The sequence below is a fragment of the Notolepis coatsorum genome (genome assembly GCF_963971535.1).
Source record: "Notolepis coatsorum genome assembly, chromosome: 9".
Lineage (NCBI taxonomy): Eukaryota > Metazoa > Chordata > Actinopteri > Aulopiformes > Paralepididae > Notolepis > Notolepis coatsorum.
This window is the reverse complement of record NC_140173.1, coordinates 12,431,577-12,450,539: the sequence shown is the minus strand read 5'-3', so window position 1 is coordinate 12,450,539 and position 18,963 is coordinate 12,431,577. Positions and strand designations below refer to the sequence as shown.

The window sequence follows — 18,963 nt, the reverse complement described above, 5'->3', positions numbered from 1 at the left end:
GAATATCCCTTTAGTCTAGCAGGACAGACCATAATATTCATTCCCCTGGCGCCAGGTACCGAGTAAAGCCTTGCCCCCTCGAGCGGACTTGAAAGCTACCGCCTCGGACTCGCCCAAACATGCCCGCTTTCGCCCACGGCTACGAGACCGAGAGGCGACAGAAATGAGATAGGCACTATTTGTCCGCCGTGGATATAAATATGGCGCAAGAATACAGAACCCCCCTTGCAGTTCCTCTTCAGTTCGCCTTCAGTTCAGTCTGGTTCAGTTACCAAGTAAAGCCTTACCCACTACGTAACGTGCGGTATAGCAGGGCTCGTATCGCCCAAGATAGAATCGTGTTATCCTAATACCTTTGTTCAAGGTACCGTTCGCTATTTACTAGTAAAAGCCTTCATTACGAGTCAAAGACCACGTGAAGGGAGTAATTGTGCGTCTATACAGAGCACTTATAGCCGCGTGCAAATAGGAGAGACTAACGTCAAGTTCAACTCTGAACCACCGCGCACTACAGCGCAACACGGAGGATTTACACCGGAGCAGCAGCAGCACCACGGAGGACTTACACCCCACCGGCAGTGCCACTCTCCGGGCAAGGATTATTCTTCTTCATTGCTTTGACCAAGCTGCTGGAACAGAGAACCGCCTACCCCACTGCTACTGTGGGATTTACACCTGCCCGTGAGACCATCACTCAAGCCTGTCTCTGTCGTAACAGAGGCTCGACGGCTCTCATCTGCGCGGAGCGCACCCTGGGATCACCACTGTTTCCCCGCTGCTCCAAGGGACATCGCCCCCGTGAACTATTGACTTGCCTAGAGCTTTGCCTCCCTCTGCTGGCTTACAACCGGTAGTACACCCTTTCCCAGAATAACCAGATCTAATTACCTTAATATTCACTATTGATTTGACTGCACATTCTTTGCCTGATAAGCGCAATCTAAGTACTGTAAACAATCCCTTTTATGTAATAAATATTGTAAACTAGTATTCTGTGTGGAAAACCCTGTTATTGTGCGAGTGTTGTCATCTAGAATACCTTTGTACGGTATTGGCCAGTAATGTACAAGTCGGTAGTGATTAATGATATCAGTACTTGATTAATACAGTCAGGGAATTGTACCCCTCAGTTAAAATTGGTCCTTCGATAGCCGAGATAATAATTAGCGTAATATTAATATAATATTAATATGGAATTGGCCGATGACGAACACTCCACAAACGGTTCTCCTAAGCTAGATCGCCCGCAGCGCAGACGACAGCCACCTCCCTACCTAGAGGCATACTCTGTCAGTCCAATACCTAGCTTTAAAGGGAAGTTAAACGCGGAAAAAGTAGAAAGTAAAATTATGTCTGACCTTAACAACCAGGTTACCCCGACCACAGAGGCCCTAGTGGGTTCTAATGTAACTGACCAAGCTCACGGTGGGGACCAGGAGGGAACTGACACGACTTTACCCCCAGACACTACCCAAGAAGTAGTCCCCGATCAGCCCCGGGAGGAAGACAACCCTAAAGAGACGCGCACCCAGGAGACGGATCTCCTCGGTACGCAACAGGAGAATGGATCTCCAACCAGTACTGCCGGGAGCCGATCGCCCCGAACGGCGTCTTCCCCCAGCGAGGCGGACAAGATGCTGGCGCAAGCACTCATCGCCACCCTGGCAGCCTCCACCGAACGCGATCGACTTCAAGCGCAACAGACGTGCGAGCGCGAACATTCCGCAGGTGAGCGAGAGCGCTTCCAGGCGCAACAAAGGAGCGAGGACGACCGAATAAGACTGGAGACCAGACGCCTCCAGACAGAAGAGAACATCGAGAGAAGCCGCGCCGACGTCGCAAATGCACAGCTCCACGCTGCCCATGCCAGCGCCAATGCCCAGCGTGACGTCGCCAACGCACAGCGCGACGCTGCCCAGACCAGCGCCAATGCGCAGCGCGACGCCGCCAATGCCCAGCGCGAAGCAGCGCGCGACGCAGCCCATGCCCGGCGCGAGGCAGAGCGCGACCGGATGCAGGCGGAGCTGATGGACAAACTGGTTGCCATGGCGACACCCCCTCACTCCGCACGGAGCTCTCAGAGGTCGTCAAGACATGGGTCTAGGACACATTCCCCTACCCGACGAAGCGACCCGGGACCCCGCCTACAGGAGGAGCCCGTCCACGTCTCCGAACCCCCTCCCCAGCCGGTCCATACGAGACCCAGCAACCGGGTAACGGAACCGGACCACGCCGAGAGACTGAACAGACTACTCCAGGTCCTAGCAGAGGAAGAGGAGGAGGAAGAGGAGGGGTGTCAAGCCGACCAGCAGCAACGTGCTCTGGCCCAGGAGGCCCAGTACAGCCCCGACCCGCAGCCACGTACTCAGGACCAGGAGGTCCAGTACAGCCCAGAAGTCAGCCCCGAGGCCCTGCGCTACAAACCCCCGACTCAACTCACGGGTGAGTTTGACGCACCGCCAGCCCCGAGGAACAGCACCTGGGTACCCGACCTTCGGTACCCACCAAGTACCAGCCCAAGACGACACGCCAGAGGAGACTCGCCTAGGAGGCCTCTCCCCCAACGCTCACCGATGTATCAGTCACCCACAGCGGCCCTTGCAGCGCTGGACCAGAGATATGGACGTATATGGGATTACGTGATAGAAGAGATAAGGCATATTGACCGCCTACCCCCAGCCACAGACAATCGAGCACTGGACGACCTGTCCATCAGAGTGCAGTCCCTGGTAGGGATGCTGGGAGCGCAGAGGGAAAAGGGTAGGCATGAACTATACGCCAACTCAAATGTAGAGAGGATCTTGGAGAAGCTACCGCCCGCCCGACAGGAGCGCTTTAGGCGGCAGAGAGACCACCGAGACCCTAATGGCCCCGAACCGAACCTCCTCGATCTAGCCGACTTCCTGGCGAGAGAAGTCAGCAGCTTACGGCTAGATACATTCGGACGGAGCACCCCTGGCTCCAGAGAAGGAACCAGGAGAATAAATGATGGAAGAAGATCGGTGACTGTCATGCACCAATCAGAGTCAGTACCGCAGCACTCCAACCACAACACCCCCTCGACGAAAGAGGATCAGTGGAAGATTGAGTGCCAGTACTGTGAGGGAGAACATCGGCTCCACCAGTGCGAGGATTTCAAGAAGCTGACCACGGAGGATGTGAGCCAGTGGGTCAAGGACCACCGCCGCTGCTTCCGCTGCGCGCGCAGCCACCTAGCAGCTGAGTGCCACCTGAAGAAAAAGTGCAGCAGGTGCGGTGGCACCCACCTGGAGGTCCTGCACGACATCAACAAGCGTCACCCAGGACAACAGAGTGGGCCCGTCGCGGTCATGTACCACGCCGAGGCGGTGGCACCAGAACCAAAGTTCCACCAGACCGCTCCCTTCTGTCCCAACTGCTACGGCAGGCACTGGGAGTCAAGGTGCGACTCGTGCCATATAGAGTCTACGTCACCACCCGAGACAGGAGTGCTCCACATTGACCAGCACACCGAGACCCCCCGAGTGCTCCTCAAAGTGGTCAGAGTGCTCCTGAGCCACGGGGACAAAGTCATGGACACTTACGCCGTCCTTGATGACGGGTCAGAGAAGACCCTTCTGCTCGCGTCCGCTGCGGCCCAGCTGGGATTGCGGGGGAGCGAGAACCAAATGACGATTCGGACAATAAGAAAAGATTTAAAGACGATAAAGGGCGAGAATGTCTCCTTCACTATCGCAGCAAGCGGGCAGCCAGAGCGACGGTACAAGATCACAAATGCTTTCACCAGCCAAGAAATAGGACTATCACAGTACACCTACCCCATCCCACAGCTGATGGATAAGTGTGCGCACCTGCGTCAACTACCTATCCCGCTCATAGACGGCGCCACTCCGACCCTGCTGATAGGCTCCGACCATGCAGACCTCATCGTCCCGATAGACCGGGTCCATACCGGAACCCGAGGCTGTCCTGCAGCAGTCGAGACCCGCCTAGGGTGGACCCTCCAAGGCCCCCTCGCTAAATCTCTCAGCCGAACAGCAGCCACTAGCTGCCTACACACAGAAGAAGACACCGGCCTCTCCCCCATACAGCAGAGGCTATTGACATTAAGCGAGAGGCCCGTGAGAGAACCGTGGGTACCAGAGGGAGTTCGGAACTCCACCCCCCTCAGCTGCGCTTCAGGCGTAGCTGACCTCGAACCCAGCACCCCAAGCGACTCCTTGACGGGGCGGCCGGGACCGGCCCCTCCTCACACGGGGTACAGAGCGAACAAGAGAAACAGACGGAGGAGGAGAAAGCACAGCCAAGCCAAGATCAAAGCAGTCTCAGGCCCGCTTCCTCCTAAGCCCCCCTTCATCCCGTCTAGCCGTCATGACCATAGACCAGTCACTGCCCCGAGCTGCGTGGCCGGCCGGCCGCGTAAGCAAGGTGACCACTGGTACCGACGGAAAGGTCAGAGTGGCAGAAGTGCTCGGCCAAGGGCGGATCTACAATCGACCCGTGGCGAGGCTGATCGAGCCGCCAAGGCTCCCCGACTTGCCTAATGACGACCATGACCCCTGACTTTGTGAACTGACCGACCCCTCACAGACATTGAGTGGTGGACAGTGCGGTTAATCTGTCCCTGCTTAGCTAATTAGGTGGGACTAATTAGGGGGCGGCTGTTACAAAGGGTCAGATTAAACCGAATATATAGTTTTATTGCCTGAGATCCCATGTATAATATCTGCATATCGTTTGATATCCCTTGTATATTCCTTGTACAATATGCACTGAATATCCCTTTAGTCTAGCAGGACAGACCATAATATTCATTCCCCTGGCGCCAGGTACCGAGTAAAGCCTTGCCCCCTCGAGCGGACTTGAAAGCTACCGCCTCGGACTCGCCCAAACATGCCCGCTTTCGCCCACGGCTACGAGACCGAGAGGCGACAGAAATGAGATAGGCACTATTTGTCCGCCGTGGATATAAATATGGCGCAAGAATACAGAACCCCCCTTGCAGTTCCTCTTCAGTTCGCCTTCAGTTCAGTCTGGTTCAGTTACCAAGTAAAGCCTTACCCACTACGTAACGTGCGGTATAGCAGGGCTCGTATCGCCCAAGATAGAATCGTGTTATCCTAATACCTTTGTTCAAGGTACCGTTCGCTATTTACTAGTAAAAGCCTTCATTACGAGTCAAAGACCACGTGAAGGGAGTAATTGTGCGTCTATACAGAGCACTTATAGCCGCGTGCAAATAGGAGAGACTAACGTCAAGTTCAACTCTGAACCACCGCGCACTACAGCGCAACACGGAGGATTTACACCGGAGCAGCAGCAGCACCACGGAGGACTTACACCCCACCGGCAGTGCCACTCTCCGGGCAAGGATTATTCTTCTTCATTGCTTTGACCAAGCTGCTGGAACAGAGAACCGCCTACCCCACTGCTACTGTGGGATTTACACCTGCCCGTGAGACCATCACTCAAGCCTGTCTCTGTCGTAACAGAGGCTCGACGGCTCTCATCTGCGCGGAGCGCACCCTGGGATCACCACTGTTTCCCCGCTGCTCCAAGGGACATCGCCCCCGTGAACTATTGACTTGCCTAGAGCTTTGCCTCCCTCTGCTGGCTTACAACCGGTAGTACACCCTTTCCCAGAATAACCAGATCTAATTACCTTAATATTCACTATTGATTTGACTGCACATTCTTTGCCTGATAAGCGCAATCTAAGTACTGTAAACAATCCCTTTTATGTAATAAATATTGTAAACTAGTATTCTGTGTGGAAAACCCTGTTATTGTGCGAGTGTTGTCATCTAGAATACCTTTGTACGGTATTGGCCAGTAATGTACAAGTCGGTAGTGATTAATGATATCAGTACTTGATTAATACAGTCAGGGAATTGTACCCCTCAGTTACAGGCGCTATAGAAAATGAAGCTATTATTATTATTATCACGTCTGTGCGGGAGCTCACAAATAGATGTCTTAGTCTCAGTGAAGTTTCAACGGAGGTCATCTATTCTAACCAACAAATTGAAGTAGAAAGCATTTCGTTGTGACCAATCTTATTTGGAAACATGACACACAAAATAATAGTATTTAGCTTTTTATTTTAAACAATATTTAATCGCGTTTGGAGGTGGGTGTTCTGCGTCTGCCCCCCCGTGCCAAACAAGCAGGCCAACCTCTTGTTTGCGCGTGAGCCCGTTATAATTACACTACTGTCGCTATTTTACAATGAACTATAATGAATTACGGGTCATACAGAACACGGCAGTGTAATGCACGAAAGCTTATTTCCGTGCTGCAGACTGCAGTCTTCATATTCTACCGCTGGGCGGCAGGTACGCATGCCCTGAGCTGTGCGTAAATATATGCACAAAGTCAAGCACACATTCAAATTGATAAGTCCCACACTTTGCTTAGAAATGATCGTACGAAGGGCGGTCAGGTGGCGTAGCGGAGATTGCATTCGTCACCAACCCCGGAGACGCTAGGATTCGCCTGTTCGAATCCAGCTCACAGCTCCGGGGTTGTCACCAGCTTGGCTGGCCGTTCACACTAATACAATTGGCAGTATTAGAGGGTGGGAGAAGCTGGCGGGGTGGGTCTGGGTCGTTGTAAACAGCGACTCCTACAGTTCGGTCGGGGCGCCTGGCCGCCTGCTAAGCGCGGATAGGATCTAAGTGGGATAGTGTGATCCTTCCACACGCTACGCCCTCTCAGTGAGAGTCCGCGCTGCCAGGTGAAAAGAAGCGGTTGATTGGCTAGACGTTTGTCGGAGGAGGAAGCACGTGATAGCCTCCACTCTCCCAGACCGACTGTGGGGGGTAAGTGCGCAGCGACCAGGAAGGGGATTGGGAATTGGCATAACGACTAACATTGGGATGGGAGAAAATCGGAGGAAAAAGGAGGGGGAAAAAGATATTAAAAAAAATTATCGTACGCACGGGTTACGCAGATATCTGTGCGTACGCACCATTGATAAATGAGGGCCCAGGGGTCTCAAACTCATTCCATCGTGGGCCAAGTTTTCATTTTAACTACACATTGCACCAGGTGAGTTAGTTGAAGAGGTGAGCCAGTTAGTGAAATCATCAGCTGGTGTTTAGGCAAGGCTGGAATGAAACCAAGCATACACTCACACAAGGACCAATCAGCATGGTGGGTATGGGCGGGTTAAATTTCCATCGATGGAGATTTGATTGGCTGTTTTTAAATAAAGTGCGGCCGCAGAATTAATAAGTTAATAACGTTAACGTTAGTTCGGCCAGAGAAACAAATACAATTTTAATTTAAATTGTTGGACCTGCGAGATTTGTACTTTGTACTTTGTAGGTCTGCATTTTAAATGTAAGGAGTAAACTTTTTTTTTCTTCTCTGAAATGTAATTGAGTAAAAGTACAATTACTCAAGTACTTTACACCCCTGGGTACGGTAGCTACTGCATCTCTCTGTGACAGCTAGGATACACACAGGCTTTCACACAGACTCTAGACGTTACTCTACAGCAGGGATCGGCAATAGGCGGCCCGCGGGCCGACATTGGCCCGCCAGCAATAATTTCTGGCCCGTCAGATTATTTTGAGAATATGATATTTATTTTACGCGCAGGAAATATTCACTCGGGACGCCAGGGTGTCTTTTATTGTGAAGCTGTATCTATCTACCGGTAGTCATCAATAGCACTATAGCCAATTGAAATGCTAGAAATGGTCACGTGGACTGGGAGAACCAATGGAATAGTCCCTAACGAACTTTCACTTCCGCGTTCGAGATGGAGCGAGTAACAAAATGTGTTCAAAAACAAAACAAACATCTTTGGATAGGGAAATGCAACAGGGAAATATAACGCTTCTTTTAATAAACAGGAGCCATACTTAAAATACGGGTTTATTGCAACAGGTCGGTGATTCTTGCGTGCCGAGCCGACGTCCTCTCTGCATAATATGTGGCGACAACAACAACGAGGAAATGGTTGTTATTACAACTGTGTTCGAGTTGGCAGATAAAGTAGCTGCATTCAACGCCAATCTGGAATTGGAGGGCGGCGAGTGGATATGTGACATGTTTCAAACATTAGCAGGGATTTTGGAGGACTGAACAACAAACAAGGTATGGTGAGTCGTGTTTTCATGCATTCTGTCTTCTGATCTGTTCATCACCCGCCGCGGTGATCTGCAACAGCTGATCTGCTGTTCATGAATGAATGAATGAAAACTTTATTTAACAGATTGCAGAATGGGTACAATACAGTACGGCGCAATACACACAATTGTTAAGCTGATCTGCAACAGCTGAGAGCTGTTCATGAATGAATGGATGAGTGAGAACTTTGTTTGGCGGATTGCAGAGTGGGTGCAGTGCAGTGCGGCGCAGTGCACACGGTTGTTGGGGGGATGCAGACCAGAGAAAAACGTTTGTCTTTTTTCAATATCAGTATATTAAATTAGCCATTGTTTTTGATCCTGGCCCGCGAAGCAACGGCTTGGGGAAAATCTGGCCCGTGGGCAAATCTAATTGGCGACCCCTGCTCTACAGGTATTCTCACACGGACCAGCACTGGAGCATTATGACACACAGCCCTCACTGATAAGCAGACAGTAGACAAAGGCAGTTATACTGTTATACAAATACTGTGATGTTATCATAGGTGCTATAGTGTAATGATAGGTACAGACAGTGTACAGACACTGTAACAGATCTTAGGCAGGTATTGTAGTGATGCCGTATCATGGACAGTCAGGAGGCCTTTCACACAAGCACTGTGGTATTATCATAGACAGTCAGGAGGGCTTTCACACAAGCACTGTGGTATTATCATAGACAGTCAGGAGGGCTTTCACACAAGCACTGTGGTATTATCATAGACAGTCAGGAGGCCTTTCACACAAGCACTGTGGTATTATCATAGACAGTCAGGAGGGCTTTCACACAAGCACTGTGGTATTATCATAGACAGTCAGGAGGCCTTTCACACAAGCACTGTGGTATTATCATAGACAGTCAGGAGGGCTTTCACACAAGCACTGTGGTATTATCATAGACAGTCAGGAGGCCTTTCACACAAGCACTGTGGTATTATCATAGACAGTCAGGAGGCCTTTCACACAAACACTGTGGTATTATCATAGATAGTCAGGAGGCCTTTCACACAAGCACTGTGGTATTATCATAGACAGTCAGGAGGCCTTTCACACAAGCACTGTGGTATTATCATAGACAGTCAGGAGGCCTTTCACACAAGCACTGTGGTATTATCATAGACAGTCAGGAGGCCTTTCACACAAGCACTGTGGTATTATCATAGACAGTCAGGAGGCCTTTCACACAAGCACTGTGGTATTATCATAGACAGCTAGACTAAGTACAGATGCAAAAGAAAAACCAAGCTTATAAAATTGGCGATGAATTGATGCACGTTGGGAATGCACATGTCTGTGTTACAGAGTTTCACAGTCTGCTAGTGATGTTAGCAGCTAGTATCCACCATCACTAACATTGAGCTGAGCTAAATCTAGAGGCGAGTAGCAGGACACAGGCCTTTACAAGGCAGGGCCTGCGGGTGCTGGCAGCTGGTGTCCACCACTACCACTAGGCTAAAGTTACCCTCAACCCGTATCTTTATTGCAATAAGGGCAAGGAAATAGCGTCTAATACATGAGCTGACTAAGTAAAAACGCAAGCAAGTGATGGAACTCCATGTCTTCAACGATGCTGAGTGAAGCATTAGAAAGTCAGAAATGCACTGCGCTCCTGTGCTGACGTGACCCGCATCGCCGTTTAGTTTACCTCAACCAAAGTTGGCATTTTGTCCGCTATTATACAGAATATATGAGTTTGTTCAGCTGCTGCTTCTCTATGATACCCACATGTGTTTTATAACAATTGGGAGTCACCCAACCAGTCAATCAATCAATTAGAGTAATTGACTAAAAGCACACATTAGAAATAATGGCCTCTCTCTAATAATAGCCTGTCTCAAATAGAGGCCTGGTTCTCTCTTCAGTGGAGGTCAATAAAAGGCACCGGCCACTATTTGAGAATTGATTGTACTTTAATATGATTTCAGACATATTATTGTAGTATTATCACAACCTCATGGTACCAAAGCACCTCAAAGGCGCTTAAAACAAAATTACAAACATCACAAAACAAACTGGTCAGACTACTACTTGACCTGAACCCCAGAACCCACCTCACCCCTGCCCACTTTGACAACCTAGGATGGCTTAGAGTAGACGACAGAGTACAGCAACTTGCAATGGGCCTGGTCTACAAGATACACTATACGACCGGGGTGCCCATGTACATGTCAAAATACTTCCCAAAGGTCAGTGAATACCACAACCACTACACCAGAGGAAGCTCAACAAATCATGTTAAACCCAGATTCGGCTCAAACAAGGGACTAAACACGTTTCGCAATTATGCCACAACAATGTGGAACGCCCTACCCAAAGCTGTAAAGGAATGTGAATCCCTGCCCACATTCAAAACCGCTCTTAAAGAGCACCTACGGGAGGCTGCAATTCGAAACTGGCCACCGTAAATGCCCAAAACCCCCACCACCTCCTAATAGACAGTCTCCTCCCCACCGCATGTATATATCCCCTCCCCGCCGTATGTATATTTCTCTCCCACCCACCCACCCCCTCCTAATGTACAGTCCCCTCCCCATCATATGTATATACTCTGTCAGGATCTAGGGGTAACAGTACTGTATATTTGAATACCGTTTATGTCACAAATGTATCAGTACTAAATACCTATATGTCCCTATGCCATAAATGTCATGTATGTTGTGTATGTCATAAATGTCTATATGAATTGAAAATGGGGGACCCTGATGGAAACAAGACTAACGTCTTTCTCAGGTCTGCATCCCCTTAACAATTGTATGTATTGAGCCGTACTGTATTGTACCCATTCTGCAATCTGTTAAATAAAGTTTTCATTCATTCATTCACAGCTAATGTAGTTGGCCTTATTATCACAGACAGGCCTTGCTGACATATGTAGCAACTGTGGAGAAAGTGGCATCAAAAGTGAGAAAGGGAAGCAGCAAAATGCGACCATTAAAATAATCTGTTATAAACTGATGAGGAGACTATTCATATGATTTTGACATTTTTACACTTATTACTGTACATTTTACTGTATATTTCTGTATATTTTTGGCTATATAGTTTATATTTAAGATTTTAGAATGTATATACACATACCAGAATGTATATCCCAGACCGTATTTGATTATTTATTATATTTTATTCTTTTTTTTAATATTATTATATTCCTATTCTTATTTTAGTCCTATTGACTACCTAAATGTTTATTGTTCAATGTGAGCGATCTGTAGTGCCGAATCTCCCTCGGGATTAATAAAGGATTTCTATTCTATTCTATATTAGAAATGTGAAATGAGGAATGCGGTTTCTATTCAGCTGCAATACATCGAAGGTGAGCATTTTGTCCACTGGCAATAGATGAATTCAGCATTTCTCCGATAACACCACAGCATTTTTCAGAACTGCGACAGGACATTGTCTTCCTGTACAGAAATAGATCCATCTTTCCCGTGATTAGTAGAAAGAGGATTTGTTGAAACAGTTTTCTCATCAGTTTTGGACTCTGGTGATGTGATTTATAGGCATGCTGCAGCTTCAACTCTTAAACCTCTGGACTATCATTCTGCTATCAGATTTATTACTGGTGACAGGTATGATACCCACCACTGTGTCCTTTATGAAAAGTTTAGATGGCGTAACTATCATTGGTATTTATTAGTGCTGTCAATCGATTAAAATATTTAATCGCGATTAATCGCATGATTGTCCATAGTTAATTCACGATTAAATGCAAATTAATCGCATTTTTCTTTTTAATCTACCAGAAACAGATTTTTTTCAAGTTCCAAGTTTTAATACTCTTATCAACATGAGAGTCAACAAATGCTTGCTTTATGCAGCCATTTAACACAAAAGGATGACCCTCATGCATTGCAAATTTGCATCAAATTCAAAACAGAGTGATGCACAAAATAACATAATAATTTAAAACAATGAATAAAGTGTGCTTGAAATAATCGGGGGAAGGAAAACATTAGGAACTTGTTACATTCACCCACACAAGGGCTGAGTAATCACACACCCCCCCCCCTCTCTCTCTCACACACACACTCTCCCAGCTCTCTTTCTCTCTTGCCCCTTCCTCATCTCTCTCACCCCCCTCTCTCTATATATATATCTCACACACACACACACACACACACACACACACACACACACACACACACACACTTCAGAAACAAACATAGTATGAATGAGAGCATCAATAATACACCTGAGTGAAGCCCAGAAAAAAAAAAAAAAAATCTTATTTTTTCGTAAAAGTTAATCGTGAATTAAAAAAAATAGTGGCGTTAATAGAATCGGGCGATAACGCGTTTATACCGCGTTAACTTTGACAGCCTTAGTATTTATGTTTAAAGCCCTTATTGGTAAGCTTCCCCCTTACTGTACATCACAACACTGTTGGAATGGAATCTTGTAACCTATTCTACACGTTCAAATGACTGGTTCTTAGGGTTCCTCTAGTTTCTTTTCTAGACGTTCACAGAAAGGTAAAGAAACAATATATGTTGCATTTTATGGCAAATAATGTTCAGGTTTGTTTGACCTGTGAGATATAATCACGATTTTCAAGTCAATATTTGTTTATCGCATCAAGCGACTGCGGCTGGTGTGAGTTGGGTAGTGTAGTTTTATGAAATTTCAACGTCCATCGAAAGCCCTGAGTCTCCTCTTAACACATCCACCGCCGTTCACGCTGTACAGCGTTATTGCCCGCCATGCGTTGTCTGCCAAACCACGCTGTACAGCAATATTGAGATCATATTTCATTTTTTTGCCATGGCATTCATAATTCTGCCACCCAGCCTCTGGTGATACAGTGGGACTCTGCACAATATTGCAACGCCTCAATACCGCCGCCTGGTGGATGATCGGGCGAGTTACAACCGGAAGTGGCAATCGGTGCATCTGGGAAATCCGTCCGGCAGTCACATATTGTTGCGGGACTCCAGACATACACTGGCGTGCATATGGATCGCTGCCATAACTCAATAATCGATATGATTTGGGCGTTTATTGCGCCATACAAACCGGAAATGGATCTAGGAGATGGACATCAAATAAGTGGGATCTTTTTCCTCCAGTCTCGTCGGCGAACGGTAAGAGGACGCTAACGTCATTTTCAGCCCAATTGTCTATTCATTTCACCGCAAACCGATCTGATCAATATATCACCCATACTACATAAAGCATTTACTGACTATCACGGAATTATAAGCGACCCCCCCCCCCCTTTCCTCCACGCATGATGACGCATAACGTATAGGATCATATACAGTTGAATTTTTTAATATAGTGTGTATCAGGAATAAACGGCAATCGATAATCTATATATGCGTTTAGGCCTATAACTCACGTCCTAGGAATTACTGCAGAAAACGATAAAAACATACTTATATTCTAGAAGGTATTTTTGTATGAATGTTTGAATGAAAAAGTATAACGTTCCTACATCCTGAACGATAGATAATCGATGTTGAATGGGCCATAGTAATGTCAATTTAGCAATACAATTGAAAAAGTTATAGCCCTGCAAAGAAGGTGACCATCTCCATAGGCTTAGAGTGGTGGCAGACTGGCTATATTAATGGATATACTGTAGGTCATGGCTGGGAATGTGTTAATAGATAATTCCTCGAGTCTAAATCATCCGGTTTCCGGTGCAATGCACAGAGATTTTTATAAGCTCATATTTAGCTAATAACACTTTAAATCATTGCTAAACCAACGTAGTGCTGACAATATACACTTTGACTGCTGTTTTGATAGGGTTAGGGTCTTTACTCTTGGCTACATTTGAAAAAGAAACACAACATCACTTAATATGAACTGTATTGATCTATCTCTGCTCGGTACCGACTTTTAACTGACTTTTATTGTGTATTCTTATTTGTTGTGCCTATATGTATGAATCTACTGATAAACAGTGTCTTGTTTTGTAAGCTAGTTGTCGCTGTAAATGAGGGTAACCTAATAATAATTTCAATTTCTTACGAGTTGAAATAAAGGTAAAATCGTCTCATCCCTCATTTGTTTGTCACTCCTCTTCCCAAACCCCCCCCCCTTCTCCCAATATATAGGAGGACGGGTTTGTGGGTTAGGAGAGGTTGGGGTGGAGGCAGGTGCTGTGAAATGTCCAACAAAGAGAAAATAATCTCTTTCTCTTTCTCTTTCTCTTTCTCTTTCTCTTTCTCTTTCTCTCTTTCTCTCTTTCTCTCTCTCTCTCTCTCTCTCTCTCTCTCCACCCCATCCCAACAGAGGATCCTGTGTGAGGACAGGTTTGTGGTTGGAGTGGGAGGGGAGGTGGAGGTTCTGGAGAAGCAGCTGCTGGGTCAGATGTTGGAGGCTGTGAGGGTAACCCCCTCCCTTCACGAGGACCTGCAGGTGGAAGTCATGAAGGTGTGTGTTCTTCAGCACAAGTTGTGTTCTGAGATATTAATATATGTTGCCAGGTTGCTTTCTCACTCCTGTCTCTCCTTCCAGGTCCTGTTGTGCATCACCTACTCTCCAACCTTCGACATCAATGGAGACTCCATTCTTAGGATAGCTGAAGTAAGGGCGTGTGTGCGCGCGTGTGTGTGTGTGTGTGTGTGGCGTAGCACAATCTGGCTTAAAATAATGTAAATAAAGGAACAAAGGAAAAGATAGTAGATTTACGTATTGTATCGCAAATGTACAAGGTGTACGTATTCCAAATAAGTACATATATTACATATTATTACAAAAATATAAACCTTTAAAGGCCCACTTGCATGTTGTATTTTTGTTCAATAAACAATGTGACTTTAATGTCCTAACCCTAACCTTAACCACACTGTTACCTTAACTAACCAGAACCTTAACCCTAACCTTAACAATAACAGAGTGATGCACAAAATACTGAGTGGAAGTTCTACTATTTTATCTGGTTTCACTGTTTTTAACTGCTGTCTCTTGTTGTTGTCATTTATTTCAGATTTTTGTTTTAGTTTTTATATACTAAGCAGTAAGCTGTAGTGTAAAGCACCCTGTGCATTCGTGCTGTGAAGGGTGCTATATAAATAAGTCATTAATTCATTCAAAAACAAAGACGGACATAATACGTAGGGCTAAGAAAGAGCTAAAAAGAAAATGACCTAAAATATGAGCTAAAAGTGGTTAAAAAAATCAGGTTGTTAATTCATTACAGTCCACAAATGGGCTCCTCCAGTCCACGGCATGTAGCCCGTCCTGGCCCTGCAGGTATTGTTGCATCCCTAGTGCTGTGTCTGTTCTGCGTAAGCAACCCTTTATGGATGCGTCCACTGTCGTGTCCATGGACACAGTGAATAAACAAGGCTGCACAGATGCCGTGGAATTAAATGATTCAACTTTTTTCAATGAAGTCAAAATATAATACAATAATATAATATAATTTCTCCAGTATTTTAAGGGGAAACAATATGAGTAAAGGTACCGGTGAGTTGACCTCCTGTGTGGGTAGAGCTGACTGACTCTCTGTGTAGGAGTGTGAATGGACGTTGGAGCTTATCTATTATAGATGATCAAACGCAGCAACGGATGCCCGTAATGTCTCTACTTTATGTTTTATATGTTACCTGAGTGCTCACTGTTCAATCAATATCAAACAAATATTCAATAAAAAGATAAATGTATTCTACTAGTATGCACTCTGCTACTAAGGAATCGACCTTGCCTATATTACTACCCAGTACCTACTATGCTAATATGCACTCAAGTCTGTAGCACAAGTTCGACACTGTTTGACGAACTATCTTACCTTAGCTGCCGGAGTTGTACCCTTCTTGCTGACTTGTTGTACAGAACTTGTAAGACGCTTTGAATAAAAGCGTCAACTAAATGTAAATGTATATGTATTTAATGGGGCCATGTCTTGCTGTGTGTGTGTGTGTGTGTGTGTGTGTGTGTGTGTGTGTGTGTGTGTGTGTGTGTGTGTGTGTGTGTGTGTGTGTGTGTGTGTGTGTGTGTGTGTGTGTGTGTGTGTGTGTGTGTGTGTGTGTGTCCTAGGTGTGTATTGAGACCTACATGTCCAGCAGCCACCAGCGCAGCATCAACACAGCAGTGAGAGCCACACTGAGCCAGATACTGGGAGACCTCACGCTGCAGCTGAGACACAGACAGGAGGTCAGACACACACATACACAACACATACACATGCATACAGTACACACATACACTACACGTTGTTGGATAATCGGGTTCTCAGCCAGTAATCTCTCTGTTTCCCATGATGTCTGCATTGTGTTGTTTATACCTTACTCCTCGTACTGGCTGGCACTCTCTCTCTCTCCCCGGTAATGCATCCGACTCGGAAGAAAACGACACACTGGAAACGTGATACCTTTCCTTGATATTGATGTTTATTCCATAAACATGGCCTCTGTACCAGATGGAAAACAATTCTGAAAAGGTCTTCGAAAGTCTATTGAATTCCTTAATTCTACCGGTCTCTACTGCTATCAGTTTGAAGATGGTTGAGGCCTAGTGGTTAGCCAAAAGCCTTCCCTGTTAGCCGCAGCTAGCTACCTCATGGCTAAGGTGGGGGGGGGGGCCTCCACCACCACCCTCCAGCTATTGCTCTGTCTCTCTGTCGCTGTGTCTACGCGTCAGCTTCGTTTCCTAGTCTGACTCAATCTGGAAGACACCACCAGCTATAAAAGTGTATTTCCCTAGCAACGGCTGTTAGCCATAGCAACGGCTCTCTCTCTCTCTCTCTTTCTCTCTCTCTCTCTCTCTCTCTCTCTCTCTCTCTCTCTCTCTCTCTCTCTCTCTCTCTCTCTCTCTCAACTGTTACCATAGCAACGGTGTTGACACCTCTGACCCAAATCTTCCCTTACCAGTGGCCTGCTCTCGATGGTGACCTTGGCTGCTATCTCTCACACACCCTGCCTGTTTCTGTGTGGAGAGTCTGACCCACACTGACCACATGGAGGCTGTCTCTGTGTGGAGAGTCTGACCCACACTGACCACATGGAAGCTGTCTCTGTCTGGAGAGTCTGACCCACACTGACCACATGGAGGCTGTCTCTGTGTGGAGAGTCTGACCCACACTGACCACATGGAAGCTGTCTCTGTGTGGAGAGTCTGACCCACACTGACCACATGGAGGCTGTCTCTGTGTGGAGAGTCTGACCCACACTGACCACATGGAGGCTGTCTCTGTGTGGAGAGTCTGACCCACACTGACCACATGGAGGCTGTCTCTGTGTGGAGAGTCTGACCCACACTGACCACATGGAGGCTGTCTCTGTGTGGAGAGTCTGACCCACACTGACCACATGGAGGCTGTCTCTGTGTGGAGAGTCTGACCCACACTGACCACATGGAGGCTGTCTCTGTGTGGAGAGTCTGACCCACACTGACCACATGGAGGCTGTCTCTGTGTGGAGAGTCTGACCCACACTGACCACATGGAGGCTGTCTCTGTGTGGAGAGTCTGACCCACACTGACCACATGGAGGCTGTCTCGGTGTTAATAATAAAGCCTGAGTGTCAGGGTAGATGTCTGCTGTCATCTACAAATATTTACATTATATACACATATGAAAAACAAGTCGGATCTCACAACATGCATACAGTACACACATACACTACACATGCATACAGTACACACATACACATACACATACACATGCATACAGTACACACATACACATACACTACACATGCATACAGTACACACATACACTACACATGCATACAGTACACACATACACAACACATACACATGCATACAGTACACACATACACAACACATACACATGCATACAGTACACACATACACAACACATACACATGCATACAGTACACACATACACTACACATGCATACAGTACACACATACACACCACATACACATGCATACAGTACACACATACACATACACTACACATGCATACAGTACACACATACACAACACATACACATGCATACAGTACACACAATACATACAAATGCTTTACATACACTGACACTTGCAAAGAGAAGACCGCACACTCACGCCCAGACATACACATGCATAGAAATACTGTACATCAGAATAATGTATTTATGTCACATCAATGCAAGAAGAATTGGCACACAAGTAATAACACACACGCTCACAGCTGAATGTATTTATGTTTATGATCACATCAACACCATAAACTCATGGTTACAAACAATAAAACACACACACACACACACACACACACACACACACACACAGAGTATCTGACCTCGATGTGTGTCTCTCTGCAGGGGGTGGATGGGGACGAGGTGACCGTGCTCCCGCTGCAGCGAAGAGGTACTTGATTTACTCCTCAGGAAGGAAGCGATGGGACACATGTGATCATTAGTTAGTGGTTACCATTAAAATCAGGGGCCTACACTGGGTTCGAGCCCAGCTCTCTGCGTTGCTACCAGCTTGGCTCATACTAATTGGCAGTGTTAGGGGTGGGAAAGCTGGGGGGTGGGTCCTGGTCGTTGTAAACAGCGACTCCTACAGTTCGGTCGGGGCGCCTGCACAGCGAGGGAAGGATCTGGAGGGAGGTAGTGTGATCTTCCACACGTTACACTCTCCCAGTGAGAGTCTGCGCTGCCAGGCTGGCTGCCGGCTGGCTGCGCATGTGTCGGAGGAAAGCATGTGATAGTCTCCGGCCTCCCGGACCAACCGTAGGGGGGGGTGCGCAACAACCAGGAAGGGGGTTGGGAATTGGCATAACGACTAACAGTGGGATGGGAGAAAAATCGGAAAAAAGGAGGGGGAAAAAGATAATAATAATAAAAAAAAAGTCAGGGGCCTGTTGCACAAAAACACCTTAAGTTAACATTTCCTTGAAATGAAATTGGTTGTACAAAACACCCTTCTTCTTAGTCTTCT

General features: G+C 46.8%; 1 protein-coding gene across 1 annotated transcript in view; it reads left to right on the top strand.

Annotated features, from left to right (window-relative positions):
- Positions 1-18,963, top strand: part of arfgef3 (ARFGEF family member 3) — a 182,814-nt gene that overhangs the window by 15,265 nt on the left and 148,586 nt on the right. The window contains 4 exon segments of the mRNA XM_084321258.1: positions 14,361-14,501; positions 14,586-14,654; positions 16,110-16,226; positions 18,342-18,387. Of these exon segments, the coding sequence (XP_084177384.1) occupies positions 14,361-14,501; positions 14,586-14,654; positions 16,110-16,226; positions 18,342-18,387 (373 nt within the window).